At 55.7% G+C, this 13,840-nt stretch overlaps 2 protein-coding genes across 4 annotated transcripts; one reads left to right on the forward strand and one right to left on the reverse strand.

Moving 5' to 3' along the window:
- Positions 1-3,141: 3,141 nt before the first annotated feature.
- Positions 3,142-5,688, reverse strand: LOC131741234 (cystatin-9-like). 2 transcript variants are annotated; one of them, XM_067012494.1, is made up of 4 exons: positions 5,615-5,688; positions 5,273-5,451; positions 4,139-4,252; positions 3,142-3,390 (listed from the first exon to the last, which is right to left on the reverse strand). In XM_067012494.1, exons 1-4 carry the CDS (start codon positions 5,676-5,678, stop codon positions 3,298-3,300), a joined length of 450 nt encoding a protein of 149 aa, XP_066868595.1. In that variant the 5' UTR covers positions 5,679-5,688; the 3' UTR covers positions 3,142-3,297. The 2 variants fall into 2 exon arrangements, with proteins under 2 accessions (XP_066868595.1, XP_058893896.2); XM_059037913.2 differs by lacking the exon at positions 5,615-5,688 and having other exon boundaries at positions 5,273-5,548.
- Positions 5,689-9,783: 4,095 nt separating this feature from the next.
- LOC136792462 (cystatin-9-like) lies at positions 9,784-12,339 on the forward strand. Of its 2 annotated transcripts, XM_067011735.1 has the most exons (3): positions 9,784-10,060; positions 11,232-11,342; positions 12,093-12,339. In XM_067011735.1, the coding sequence occupies exons 1-3, from the start codon at positions 9,815-9,817 to the stop codon at positions 12,183-12,185; spliced, it is 450 nt and encodes a 149-aa protein (XP_066867836.1). In that variant the 5' UTR covers positions 9,784-9,814; the 3' UTR covers positions 12,186-12,339. The 2 variants fall into 2 exon arrangements, 1 of the variants encoding a protein (XP_066867836.1); XR_010836275.1 differs by lacking the exons at positions 9,784-10,060; positions 12,093-12,339 and adding an exon at positions 10,650-11,121 and having other exon boundaries at positions 11,232-11,320.
- The last annotated feature ends 1,501 nt before the right edge of the window (positions 12,340-13,840 follow it).

The following is a 13,840-nucleotide window of genomic DNA, read 5'->3' on the forward strand; positions in this document are numbered from 1 at the left end:
GGCTTTAGAAACAGTTTTAACCCCTGATCCAACCTGGGAGCTAGCTATATCATTTGGAGATTTGTGTTTTACCTTTGGTTTTGAATTGAGGCAGAAAAATGCAAGAGTGATGGTACACGGAGAGTAGGCTGCATTTGTGCATGGGTGTGTGTGTGTGTGTGTGCACGTGTGTGTGTGCTCGCACAGGGTAAGAGGTATAATCTAATGCTGCATGACTGATCACCCTGCCCTTGGTGCTTAAGCAATGTATTTATGTCTCCGTGGTGTCTGTGCACCAGGGGTCTGGGGTGGCTTGGCTGATGTCACCTATCCTGAGGTCACACTCAGGCTCTGATGGCACTGCCCTCGTCTGAAGGTGAGTTTGGCCCCGGAGAACCCACTCTCCAGGCGGCTTGCCCTCCCAGCTGCTGGCTGGCGTTGGCTGTCGGCAGGTGGTCTCTGCTATTCTCAGTGCAGGCCTCTCCACTTGGCCTCTGTGCGCTGGGTGAGGGGGATGGGTTCCTCTGGACAGAGTGTCCAAACGACGGGGATGGAAGCCACAGCGCCCTCGGTGACCCAGCTTCAGATGTGACACACCGTCACCTCTTTGCGTTGTTGGTCACCTAGATCAGCTCTGGTTCAGTGTGGAAGGGGAGGCTTAAAGGTGTGATGACCAGGAGATACGGTTCAGCAGAGGCCATGGAGGAGGCAGGCTCTCGCTCTGTGTGTGTGTGTGTGTGTGTATGTGTAGGGCTGGGCTGAGATGGTGAAGCGGGTTAATATGACAAGAAGGAAACACGTTCCAAAACGTAGGTGTGGAAACTACAGCATTGGTGTGCAGGTGAGGGCCAGCCAGGAAAGCGTCAACAACCACACAGGAGCAGGTCGAAGCCCACCTGGCTGACAGGTGAACACTCCCTGGGACTCCTCCTCTGGCAGGACTTGCCTGCAGTGAGCATCTGTGAGGGGTGGGCTGGACCGCGGAGTGCCTGGTGCTCCTGAGAGGAGCCCTCCCCCAATGCAGGACTTGGGGGAGAAATACCTCAGTTCTTTTTTATAAATTACAGTGTAATTGACCTACAACACTGTTAGTTCCAACTGCACAACAATATTCCTCTATGTTACGAAGCGATCCACAAGATAAGTCTAGTTACCATCTGTCACCCTATTGATACAAAGTTATTACAATATTATTGACTGCCCCCATGCTGGACATTTCATTTCATCCTTGTGTCTCATTTATAACTAGACTTTTGTACCTCTTAATCTCCCTCGCCCTTTTCATTCACCCCCCTCCCCTCAGCATAGATCATCAAGAATTTGAGGGGAAAAAAAGGAGAAAGAGTCACAAATGCACCTTCCAGCAGGGCATGTTGCTTTCCCGGGCTGACCACCGCCACGAGGAAACCAGCATCCAAATCCCAGTGCTGTTCTAGGTCCCTGGGAGTCTGGGGACCAGGGCTGGGGGAGGTGCAGATGGCAGACGGGCTGAGGAGTACACAGGGAAGGGGCGGCCAACTGCTGGGTGTGTCCCTGCATCCATCACCTGACAGCCCCGCCCCTTCCTGTCCACCCGAGAGGCCTGGGCAACTGCAAAGCCCTCCCAAGGTCTCCACTTGCTTATTCCTTTGTGTTGAGTCCTTATTTATTGAGCCCCAGGGCTGTGCCTGGACCCTGACACGTGGGAAAGCTGAGGAAATTGTCCGGATGTGCCCCTGGCAGATAGGAAAGTGGCCACAGAGTAGAACACAGGGTCTGGAGGCAAGGCATTTGGTCACTGATACTGCATTTCCTTTCATGGCCCTCTCGATGCCAAGCTGCAGGTCTTGGTGAGCCAGAGCCTATGGCCGACAGGTCAGCAGCTGGGAGGGCAGAGTCCCCACTAGTCTCTCGTTTCAGGAAAGGGGGGTGCCTGCCTTAGCTGTGGGCTGCGCTTGGAGCCCAGAAATCCTGCCTCTGCCTCCGGCGGGGTGTTGCCCAGGGATGGACAACAGGACCAGAAACACACTTCCCTGATTCTTCAGTGCACAGATTCCAGTGGGAGGGAGGAAGGGGCCCAGCACACACCATTCCAGGCAGAGGTGTGCAGGGTCAGGGAGGAGGCTTCTCCCACCAGGACAGGTCCCTCAGTCCACACCTGTGCTCACCAAGCTAAGCAGCGCAGGTGTCCTACCTTCTGGACTAGTGAGGGATAGTGGGATCGGGACAAACCCAGGCCTTGCAGCTCCCCTCCGGGGGCAGATGCACTGGCAAAGCCTCACGCGTGTGGGCGGACAGGCAGCGTACCATCCCTGGCAGAAGCCGGGTTTGACACCCCTCCCAGGGTCCCTCCACAGCCCCAGGAAAGGGGTGAGCTCATGAAGGGCTGGGCAGCTTCCCCATATTGGGGTGACCTCAGAGGAGACCCTTTCCCAGGAGTTGCTTGAGGAGAATTGTGGCATCGATTCCTTGGAAACACAATGGGAATCACGGTGCATAAAGGATCCTTTAAGCTTCCTTTGGCGGAAACAGCCAGGAGTCAGGAAAGGCCTCAGAGGGAGAAGGAGGAGGGGTGGGGGTGGGTCTTGGAGAGCAACTTGCTTGGTCCAGGCCCCGGTGGCAGGGGGACAAGAGCACAGCTGTGCCTATGCTGAGCAACGCCCACCAACAGCAAGGATGCCCGTGTCTGGGCTCCCCTTGGCTCTGCGGGAGTCACGGGCCTGGGAAGCCAGCCAGGTGTGTGTGGAGGACGCATCCTGAAGAAGTCCTCACATCACACAAAGGGTCCCCTCTCCAGGAGACCCTGCGACACACACTTGGGAGAAGGTTTTGATTCAGGAGGTGATCGTGGACAGCACAAGGAGAGGAGGCAAGGAGGGAGAAGGTCCACATGGCTGCTACCAAGAGTCCCAGGGCAGCCAGGGGCTTCTGCACACCCACATCTGAATGTCCGCCCTGGGGCAGTGATGCTGAGCCCGGTGACAGAGCTCAGACGCACCCGTGCTCCTAGCTTGTGCCACCTGCAGCTGGCTCAGGTTTCCACGGGGGAGAGACCCACCCCCTGGGCCCAGCTGGCTGCCCTGCTGGCAGGATGGCCTCAGCTGCCCAGCCCCCATCCTCTGGAACCAGGCGGCACAAAGCTGCTTGCAGCACTGTCGTTTAATGAACAATTCTACGGGAGGAAATGACAGGGAGGAACGTCCACATTGCCCGGATGTGACACCCAGACACCTGCTCATACAGAGGACAGAACCAGAGCTGCTCAGCCACTGAAGGGCCACGACAGGGCATCACTGGTGCCCAGGAGGAGGACAGCGGAGCCCAGGCTGGTAGGTGGTCTCACTCAGTGGAGTCCTCTGAGCAGGTGTTGTTCAAGAGTTGAAACTTTGTTCTCCATGGGTCAGTGATGATTGTAAAGAAGCAGGTGATGGTCTGCGGGACAAAGCACAGGGACAGAGTCGGGGGAGGGGCCTTGGGAAGCAGTGGCTCCAGCTCTAAAGCCAGCATCCCCCCAACCTTGCCTTCCTGGGGTGGGCAGCTGGGGGTGCAGGCTCTGGCCCTCAGTCCTGGATGTTCCCGACCTGGGACTCTCTCCTGACCCCAGAGGCACCTGGATCATTCTCCCGTCTCCAGCTCTGTGGTCTCCAGGGACCCGGCCCCCAGGATGTCCCAGTGTGACTCATGCCCCCAGCGTCCCAGCAGGGCCTCTGATCCAAGTTGGGTTTGTCCCGGGGCGGGGCTCACCCGCCTTATCACCAGGGCAGGGCCTGGGAGGGAGGGCAGTGGGGCTCCTCAGCTTCCACCCCTCGGGCTCTGGGTCAGTGGCAGGGGGACCCGAGAGGGGGCTACTCGGCCAAGGTGATGTTGTTAACCCCCCGCACTTCTCCTGAAGGCAGGGAAGGGAGGTGGGTGAACACCAGGGAGGGGACATTCCCGTCTCTGGCCCAGGTGACCCGGACCCAAGTGGGCAGGAGCAACCTGACCCCAGTGTGACCTGCGGTGCAGCGGCTAGACAGGCCAGGGGCGTACAAGTGACCGGGGTTGTCCGGCCTGGCTGGGCTCCGTCCTGCAAATGTCCCTCCGTGTCCCTTGGAACGGCATTGTCATCACTCCCCACACCCCCTGCCCCGAGGCAGCGTCCACAGCCGTGTAACCTGAGGGCCGCTGTCACGTGTCTTACATTATTCACGTCTGGACTTGCTTGAAACGGACAGTTGTCAATGTCTTCGTCAAATTTCCCACACCTGGTTCGGCCCAGCTGCAGCTCCGTGGAGAACACGATGCCGAAATCAACCTGGATTTGTACAGACCTTGAACTGGACACAGCCCTCCTGCCCCTTATGTAGCCAATAGAGTAGATCCACGCAGCGTAGGCAGGACAGAGACCTGAGGGGTGGGGTGCTGACTCTCAAAATTTGCTGGATAAATCAGAGCTGAGAAGGGGAGACTCCCCTCTGTGCCCCTTGTTACCCCTTTCACCTGCCCTACAGCAAGACAAATGCCACCCAAAGCTACTGCTACACACACATACACACACACATACACACACACTCACACACATACTCACAAGCACACACAAGGACACACAAGCACACACACAAGGACACACAAGCACACACACAAGGACACACAGGACCACAAGTTCTTCCACCACGGAGTGTTCTCAGTGTTCGTGTCTGCAGCACCGTGAAAATCACACCCCTGGTTGCATTCTGTAGAGACTGCGTTGCTAGGGGAACATTTTAGGATTAAGAATGCCATCTGGGAAGAATGTAAATCACACTCGATCCACGTAGGTGGGGACCCAGAGGGAGCCCAGAACACGTGGAGTCAGAGGAGAAGCTGCGAGCTCCCAGAGGCTCCTCAGGACCAGGGGGGCCTGTGACTCCTGAGCCGCTCTCCCCCTCCCTCTATGGGTGTCTCTGTATCTCTCTCTCTCTTTGTTTTTCTTAAATTAACCTATTTTAATGTTATTTCTTTGAAATCTAGTCGAAATGTCTGTAATCCAATATGTTCTGTCTGGCTCTTTTTTAACTAAATTGCTTTATCCCCTCTTATGCCATATTTGCTCATTCTTCATTAAACAAGGTCAGAAACGATGAAAACTGAAAATACACCTTGCATGTGAGTAGACCGACTGAAGTTTAAAACGCTCCCAAGTTATTTCTTTTATAAAAAAGGAAACCAACCAAATAGATTGTATTAATATTTCCCTCTATTTTATGGGCTTCAAATGATGATCAAGATCCCTTGTTAACTCCCCTACCGCCGCTGGCCCTTCGTTAACAGCAATGGGGGAGGATGTGGTACCTACTGGCTCCTTCCACGACCTCAGGATGCGCACCACCTTGTAGGCATTGCTGTCCTGGCTCCTCTGGTTGAAAACGTGTAAGCCGTACTCCACTGTGGCAAGGAAGTAGTTCTTTGAGCCTCGTTGATCATCATTCGCTTCCTCTTGCGAATCCCAGTCTTGAGTCACCAGGAGCTGGGGACCTAAGAGAAACAGGAGCAGGGCACAGGGCTGAGCCCACCTGCACACCCACTGCCGGCAAAGCATGGCTGTGGGCATCTGGGCACCCAGGCCTCGCCCTTTCCTGCACCGGCTCCCACCCAGCCTCCCTGGGCATTGGGCCAGTTCATGTGCCCCGGGACATACTCCTGGTCCTCCCCTCGGGCGTCACACCCTTGTCCCTTCCCTCTTGTGACCCTGACTCCTCCATCCAAAGCTGATAAAATTGCCTCCTGTTCAGGAAAGAGAAGCGAGACCCAGGCAGGGTGGATCAGGAAGAACCAGCCGTGGAAAGTCCCCTGCAGCTGAATCCAGCCATATGTTTCCCTCAGCACCTCAGTGGGAGGGGAGGCTTATTTTTGTGCCCCAGATTCAGACAATGAATCAAGGTCACAATTGCAAATGATTTAAGTGGAAGGGGGTCCCTTCACACAGCAGTAGGTGAAGGTCAGTGAGACAAGGATGGACAGAGCCAAAGAGCATGAGTGGCCCAGAGCCAGCTTTGTGGGTGACAGAAGGTGGCCTGCAATGGCCGGGAAGGATTCCAAAACTCCTGCCTGAGACTGACCGGCCTGAAGGGTGGGGGTCTTGGCTCCATGCAGTGTAGGCTTCCCTAGGCTTCCACTTCCTTGGTGCTACTCCCTTGCTGTAGGCAGACCAGCCTCGTGACAGAGAGGTGAGGAAGGCAGGAGGTGCTGACAGCCACCAGCGGCCACGGGCAAGGATGGTCCACGAGGACTTCTGCCGTAGAAGGGAAGGGTTTTTTGTAAAAGTGGGCGTCGGCTTGGGAATCGAATGCCATGGGAGTCAGAGACAGAGGAAGGAGCTTGGGGACAGGGAAGATGCCAGGTCATCAGCACCTGGTCATTTTCTCCCGAACACAGCTGGGCACGGGTACTGCCTGTGGCCAAGCTCTGACAACAGGGTGAGGAGGTGGGTGAAGAAGTCACTTCCAGGTCCATGACACCCCTATGTGCTCGTCAGGACAGCCACGTGCAGAACCCAGGAGGGATTTCAGCGCTGTGATTATCAATGGCCTCTGAGGTCAGCTGGGGAGGAGCCCCAGCAGGAGTAGGTGGGACACAGGCCTCAGGCAGGTGGGTGCCAGGAGCCCCGGACCTGAAGGACACGTCCCTCCTCCTCCAGCCTGTCCACCTGGGTCACCCCGACGCCCTCCCCTCACTCACTGGGGACGCGTGGGATGCCCCCCGCCCCACACAGCCTGGGCTCCCCCATGCTGGAGCTGCACCCACTGTCCTTTCTGGACCCCAGAAGCATGGGGTGTCCGACTCAGGTTCCCTCTCATGTTAGGACATGGGGGCCAGACTTGTCCCCGTTAACAAGACTTCCCCACCAAGTGTAGACATCTGTAGAAGTCCCTTCTTATTGTCTGATTCCCTCACCTTCATCACTAGTCAAATGGCACCTAGGAGAAGGTCCATGGCACTGGTCCAGCTCAGGACGGGATGGAGTGCTCAAGCCTCCATATCAACGTGGCCTAGGTTATGGGCATAAGAGACATCATGCATCATGAGCTCTAATGCTCTATGGATAAAGATAATGTGGTATGAATACAAAATGGAATATTACTCAGCCATAAAAAAGAATGAAGTTCTTCCAGTGCAGCAATGTGGATGGACCTAGAGAATATTATGCTTAAAGAAATAAGTCAGACAGAGAAAGACAAATACTCTGTATCAACCTATATGTGGAAACCCTCAAAAATAATACAAACAAATCTATAAGCAAAACAGAAGCAGACTCACAGACATAGAAAACAAACTAGTGGTTACCAGTCAGAAGAAGCATGGGGAGGGGCAAATGAAGGGTAAGGGGTTCAGAGAGACAGAGTACTATGTATAGAAGAGATAAGCAACAAGGATGTATTGTATAACACAGGGAAATATGGTCATTTACTTACCATAACTTTGAGAGGAGTATATCTGGGAAAAACTGAATCACAATGTATATACACCTGTAACTAATATAATATTTTAAAGCAAATGTAATTCAATAAAAAATACATAGAAACCATAATTCAAAAAGAGTCATGTACCAAAATGTTCATTGCAGCTCTATTTACAATAGCCAGGACATGGAAGCAACCTAAGTGTCCATCAACAGATGAATGGATAAAGAAGATGTGGAAATATGTGGAACATTACTCAGCCATAAAAAGAAATGAAATTGAGTTATTTGTAGTGAGGTGGATGGACCTAGAGTCTGTCATACAGAGTGAAGTCAGTCAGAAGGAGAAAAACAAATACCGTATGCTAACACATATATATGGAATCTAAGAAAAAAAAAAAAGGTCATGAAGAGACGAGGGGTAGGACGGGAATAAAACACAGACCTACTAGAGCATGGACTTGAGGATATGGGGAGGGGGAAGGGTAAGCTGTGACGATGTGAGAGAGTGGCAGGGACATATACACACTACCAAATGTAAATTAGATAGCTAGTGGGAAGCAGCCGCATGGCACAGGGAAATCAGCTAGGTGGTTTGTGACCACCTAGAGGGATGGGATAGGGAGGGTGGGAGGGAGGGAGATGCAAGAGGGAAGAGATATGGGAACATATGTATATGTAAAACTGATTCACTTTGTTGTAAAGCAGAAACTAACACACCATTGTAAAACAGTTATACTCCAATAAAGATGCTAAAAAAATACATAGAAAAAATTTTCACAGTAAAACTCCTTGTAATAGTTGTAATTAGAAAAACTTCAACAGTCAATTCTTAGGCATTGACTAAATATGAGAATGACTTTTGAGTGTTAGAAAGACACCAGCTGTGAGCCAGTCAGTGCGGGTGACAGGGGGACAGGCTGTCAGAGTCAGAGCCCCTCCTCTCCCTGACAAGCAGAGTCTGCTCACTGATGCCGGGCTTCTGGAAACCCACCTTGTTCTCTGTCCCCAGGCATGGTGTTCTGACCCTTTCCCTGAACCAGTATGGCCCCCAGAAACCATTCTCAAGCCCCCAGCGCCCAGCCCACACAGGTGACTGACTTCTCATTGTGACCCTGCTATGGCCACTCCCGGGGACCCTGAGCTGTGCTACTCAACGTGTGGACCAGAGGCAGGGACAGCACCGTCCCCTGGGCACCGACTAAGAGGCACATTCTCCGGGCCTGCACAGACCTGCTGGGTCAGGATCCTGGAGGAGGGCAAGGCCCAGGGTTGGGGGCATCCACAGGCCTCCGGGGGATGCTGGGCCCCTCGGAAGTGCTCCAGTAGCTGCGGACAGAGGCTAAAGGCCTGTTTTGGGGGCACAGCGGCAAAGTCTTGTCTGGAAAGAGTGTGGGTGTCATCATCCCAGAGGTGGTTTGTGCCCCAGGAAGGGGAGGCTGTGGTGATCTCTTCCTCGGACCCGGCAGACCCGGCACACAGGAGTTGTGCGCCCGCTGAGCTGTGGCCCCGAGGCACTGACACACTGGCGTCTCCTGCGGACTCAGCTCAGCCTCCTGAGTGCATTGGCTTCCTCCCCTCTCTCTGCTTCCGCCTCACTCACTCTGCCTCCTCCGGTGACACCCCCTGACCAGCGGGCACCCCGGGCCCAGGGTGTGCCAGCGGCCACCCTCCGGTCATACGTCTGGAGGGAGGGCGTGCCCGTTGCCAGCCAGGCCCCAGGCTGAGAACCCGGAGTGGAGGGGTTGTGTCACGGGAGACGCAGGGATTGGCGGGAAGCTCCTGCTTCTAGGACCTGCAAGTCTTCTCCCCCGGCACCCGCCCAGGGGCCTGGGTGCCTGTGTTCTGGAACTCGAGGGGGCTGGGGGCCACGGGGGACGAGGACACACCTGCACTTGTCAAGACCTCGGCCCTCTGCTGCTTTCTTAGTGTGAATACACTCTACCTCTGGGCAGGCCTCCTTCTGTCACCCACAAAGCTGGCTCTGGGCCACTCATCCTCTTTGGCTCTGTCCCTCCTCTTCTCGCTGACCCTCACCTACTGCTGTGTCCAGAGACCCCCTTCCAATTCAACCCCTTGCAATTGTGTCCTTGATTCAGCGTCCAAAACTGGAACACAAAACTCAGCCTCCCCTCCCACTGAGGTGCCGAGGGGGCTGTATGGCTGGGCTTCAGCTGCAGGGGTCCCTCCTCCACGGCTGGTCCTTCTCTACCCACCCTGCCTGGGTCTTGCTTCTCTTTCCTGAACAGGAGACAATTTTATCAGCTTTGGATGGAGGAGTCAGGGTCACAAGAGGGAAGGGACAGGGTGTGACGCCAGAGGGGAGGACCAGGGCCAGGAGTATGTCCCAGAGCACATGAACTGGCCCAATTCCCAGGGAGGCTGGGTGGGAGTTGGCACAGGGAAGGGAGAAGCCTGGGTGCCCGTGCGCCCACAGCCATGCTGTGTCAGCAGTGGACGTGCAGGTGGGCTCAGCCCTGCGCCCTGCTCCTGCTTCTCTTAGGTCCCCAGCTCGTGGTGACTCACAGCTGGCAACCCCAAGGGGAAGGGAATAGTGAAGACCAAGCCACCTTGGAGCTTTACTTCCCTGCCACCGTGGAGTACGCCGTACACGTATTCAACGAGAGGAGCCAGGACAGCAATGCCTACAAGGTGGTGCGCATCCTGAGGTTGTGGAAGGAGCCGGTAGGTACCACATCCTCCCCCCTCCCCCACTGGCCCACACCTGCTGTTAATGAGGGTCGGGAGGGGGATGTCATCAAGGGATCTCTATCACCATTTGAAATCCATAATGTAGAGGGATAAACTCTATTTGGTTAGTTTCAGGTTTTATTTAAAAAATAACTTGGGAATTTTTTAAACTGTCAATCTACTCACATGTAAGGTGTGTTTTCAGTTTTTGTCATTTTTGAACTTGTTTAATGAAGACTGACCAAATATGGACTAAGAGGGGATGAAACTATTTAGTTAAAAAAAAAAAGAGCCAGACAAAATATTGGACTAGAGAGATTTTGAATAGACTTCAAGGAAATAACATTAAAATAGGTTAATTTAAGAAAAACAGAGAGAGAGAGATACACAGAGACACCCATAGACGGAGGGGGAGAGCGGCTCAGGAGTCACAGGCCCCCCTGGTCCTGAGGAGCCTCTGGAGCTCGCAGCCTCTCCTCTGACTCCACATGTTCTGGGCCCCTCTGGGTCCCCACCTATGTGGACCGAGTGTGATTTATACTCTGCCCAGATGGCATTCTTAATCCTAAAAGGTTCCCCTAGCAACTCAGTCTCTACAGAATGCAACCAGGGGTGTGATTTTCATGTGGGCTGCAGACACGAACACTGAGAACATTCTGCAGGAGAGCTTCTGGTCCTGCGTGTGTGCGTGTGTGGTTGTGTATGTGTGCTTTGTCTGAGTGCTTGTGGGGGGGCGCTGGGGCCTCACTACCTCTGCCCCTCTGGGTTGAGCGATGGAAGGAAGGCAGAGGGCCCTCCACGCTGCTGGCCTTCACTCCGTGGACACTGGAGCTGGTCCTGGCTGGTCCTGCCGCCCTGCGCCCTCCAGCTGGGCCTCTGTCTATGGTCTTTGGCCTGGACTCCAAGGCTGACTCTGGGTGTTGGGAATAAAGGCTGGGGTGGAGCCAGCAGACACTGCAAGGCTGAAGGACCAGGGAGTGGAGAAGAGGACAGAAACCTTCAGAGTGCACTTTGTGAGAAGGGGTGATATTTCATAGAGCCACTGTCCCGGTCCGGTGAGTGTGCCTGTGTGCTTGTGTTCTCGTATGCGTGTGTGTGTGAATGTGTGTGTGTGTTGGGGGGGGGGCCCGGGAATGTGTCCACTTCAAGGTCTGTACAAACGCAGGCAAATGGCATCGTGTTCTCCACGGAGCTGCAGCTGGGCCGAACCAGGTGTGGGAAATTTGACGAAGACATTGACAACTGTCCGTTTCAAGCAAGTCCAGACGTGAATAATGTAAGACACATGACAGCGGCCCTCAGGTTACACGGCTGTGGACGCTGCCTCGGGGCAGGGGGGGTGGGGAGTGATGACAATGCCGTTCCAAGGGACACGGAGGGACATTTGCAGGACGGAGCCCAGCCAGGCCGGTCAACCCCGGGCACTTGTACGCCCCTGGCCTGTCTAGCCGCTGCACCGCAGGTCACACTGGGGTCAGGTTGCTCCTGCCCACTTGGGTCCGGGTCACCTGGGCCAGAGACGGGAATGTCCCCTCCCTGGTGTTCACCCACCTCCCTTCCCTGCCTTCAGGAGAGGTGTGGGGGGGCAACAACATCACCTTGGCCGAGTAGCCCCCTCTCGGGTCCCCCTGCCCCTGACCCAGAGCCCGAGGGGTGGAAGCTGAGGAGCCCCACTGCCCTCCCTCCCAGGCCCTGCCCTGGTGATAAGGCAGGTGAGCCCCACCCCGGGACAAACCCGACTTGGATCAGAGGCCCTGCTGGGACGCTGGGGGCATGAGTCACACTGGGACATCCTGGGGGCCGGGTCCCTGGAGACCACAGAGCTGGAGACGGGAGAATGACCCAGGTGCCTCTGGGGTCAGGAGAGAGTCCCAGGTCGGGAACATCCAGGACTGAGGGCCAGAGCCTGCACCCCCAGCTGCCCACCCCAGGAAGGCAAGGTTGGGGGGATGCTGGCTTTAGAGCTGGAGCCACATGCTTCCCAAGGCCCCCCCCCGACTCTCTGTCCATGTGCTTTGTCCTGCAGACCATCACCTGCTTCTTTACAATCGACACTGAACCCTGGAAAACAAAGTTTCAACTCTTGAACAACACCTGCTCCGAGGGCTCCACTGAGTGAGACCACACCCTGTCGTGACCTTTCAGTGGCTGAGCAGCTCTGGTTCTGTCCTCTGTATGAGCAGGTGTCTGGGTGTCACATCCGGGCAATGTGGACATTCCTCCCTGTCATTTCCTCCCGTAGAATTGGTCATTAAACGTCAGCACTGCAAGCAGCTTTGTGCCGCCTGGTTCCAGAGGATGGGGGCTGGGCAGCTGAGGCCATCCTGCCAGCAGGGCAGCCGGCTGGGGGGGTGGGTTTCTCTCCCTTGGACACCTGAGCCAGCCGCAGGTGGCACAAGCCAGGAGCCCAGGTGTGTCTGAGCTGTGTCTCTGGGCTCAAGGGGTGACTGTCGTCCTCAGAGGGGCATCAGCACAGCCTGGCAGGGAACCCTCAGGGCAGGATGGACCCAGACAGGGCCTAAGGCCCCTCAGCACCTGCCCTGGAGTCTTGCTCACACACACCTGCTGGTCCAGGATGTTCGGGGCGCGGCAGAATGTAGGAGGGGCTCCAGCCTCCACTTAAGGTGGGTCCACCCCCCAAAAGCTGCAGTGTCTCCTGAAGCCTCTTAGAAACATGCAGCCCCAGGGTCTCTGGACTTTTGGATAAGGAGGCTGCATTTTCTCCAAACCCAGGGATCATCAGATAATCAAACTTGAGAGGTGCTGGTGAGGCCCACGATATGGAGACCCTGCGCAGATCTCCCAGAACAGGGCTGGGCAGACGTATCCGTCATGGGAGAAGCGGGAGCAGGGTGCAGGGTTGAGCCCACCTGCACGTCCACTGCTGACACAGCATGGCTGTGGGTGCCCGGGCACCCAGGCTTCTCCCTTCCCTGTGCCAACTCCCACCAAGCCTCCCTGGGAATTGAGCCAGTTCATGTGCTCTGGGACATACTCCTGTGACAGGCGTCACACCCTGTCCCTTCCCTCTTGTGACCCTGACTCCTCCATCCAAAGCTGATAAAATTGTCTCCTGTTCAGGAAAGAGAAGCAAGACCCAGGCAGGGTGGGTGGAGAAGGACCAGCCGTGGAGGAGGGACCCCTGCAGCTGAAGCCCAGCCATACACCCCCCTCGGCACCTCAGTGGGAGGGGAGGCTGAGTTTTGTGTTCCAGTTTTGGACGCTGAATCAAGGACACAGTTGCAAGGGGTTGAATTGGAAGGGGGTCTCTGGACACAGCAGTAGGTGAGGGTCAGCGAGAAGAGGAGGGACAGAGCCAAAAAGGATGAGTGGCCCAGAGCCAGCTTTGTGGGTGACAGAAGGAGGCCTGCCCAGAGGTGAAGTGTATTCACACTAAGAAAGCAGCAGAGGGCCGAGGTCTTGACAAGTGCAGGTGTGTCCTCGTCCCCCGTGGCCCCCAGCCCCCTCGAGTTCCAGAACACAGGCACCCAGGCCCCTGGGCGGGTGCCAGGGGAGAAGACTTGCAGGTCCTAGAAGCAGGAGCTTCCCGCCAATCCCTGCGTCTCCCGTGACACAACCCCTCCACCCCGGGTTCTCAGCCTGGGGCCTGGCTGGCGACGGACACGCCCTCCCTCCAGACGTATGACCGGAGGGTGGCCGCTGACACACCCTGGGCCCAGGGTGCCTGCTGGTCAGGGGGTGTCACCGGAGGAGGCAGAGTGAGTGAGGGGGAAGCAGAGAGAGGGGAGGAAGCCAATGCACTCAGGAGGCTGA

The sequence above is a fragment of the Kogia breviceps genome, chromosome 14 (genome assembly GCF_026419965.1).
Source record: "Kogia breviceps isolate mKogBre1 chromosome 14, mKogBre1 haplotype 1, whole genome shotgun sequence".
Lineage (NCBI taxonomy): Eukaryota > Metazoa > Chordata > Mammalia > Artiodactyla > Physeteridae > Kogia > Kogia breviceps.

Coding starts and splice junctions, on each gene's coding strand:
- LOC131741234 (XM_059037913.2), bottom strand. CDS start 5,527: ATGCCCACAGCCATGCTTTGCCGGCAGTGGGTGTGCAGGTGGGCTCAG. Junction 4,253..5,272: donor TGAGGTCGTGGAAGGAGCCA/GTAGGTACCACA, acceptor GTACAAATCCAG/GTTGATTTCGGCATCGTGTT. Junction 3,391..4,138: donor CAAGTCCAGACGTGAATAAT/GTAAGACACGTG, acceptor TTTGTCCCGCAG/ACCATCACCTGCTTCTTTAC.
- LOC136792462 (XM_067011735.1), top strand. CDS start 9,815: ATGCTGTGTCAGCAGTGGACGTGCAGGTGGGCTCAGCCCTGCGCCCTG. Junction 10,061..11,231: donor TGAGGTTGTGGAAGGAGCCG/GTAGGTACCACA, acceptor GTACAAACGCAG/GCAAATGGCATCGTGTTCTC. Junction 11,343..12,092: donor CAAGTCCAGACGTGAATAAT/GTAAGACACATG, acceptor TTTGTCCTGCAG/ACCATCACCTGCTTCTTTAC.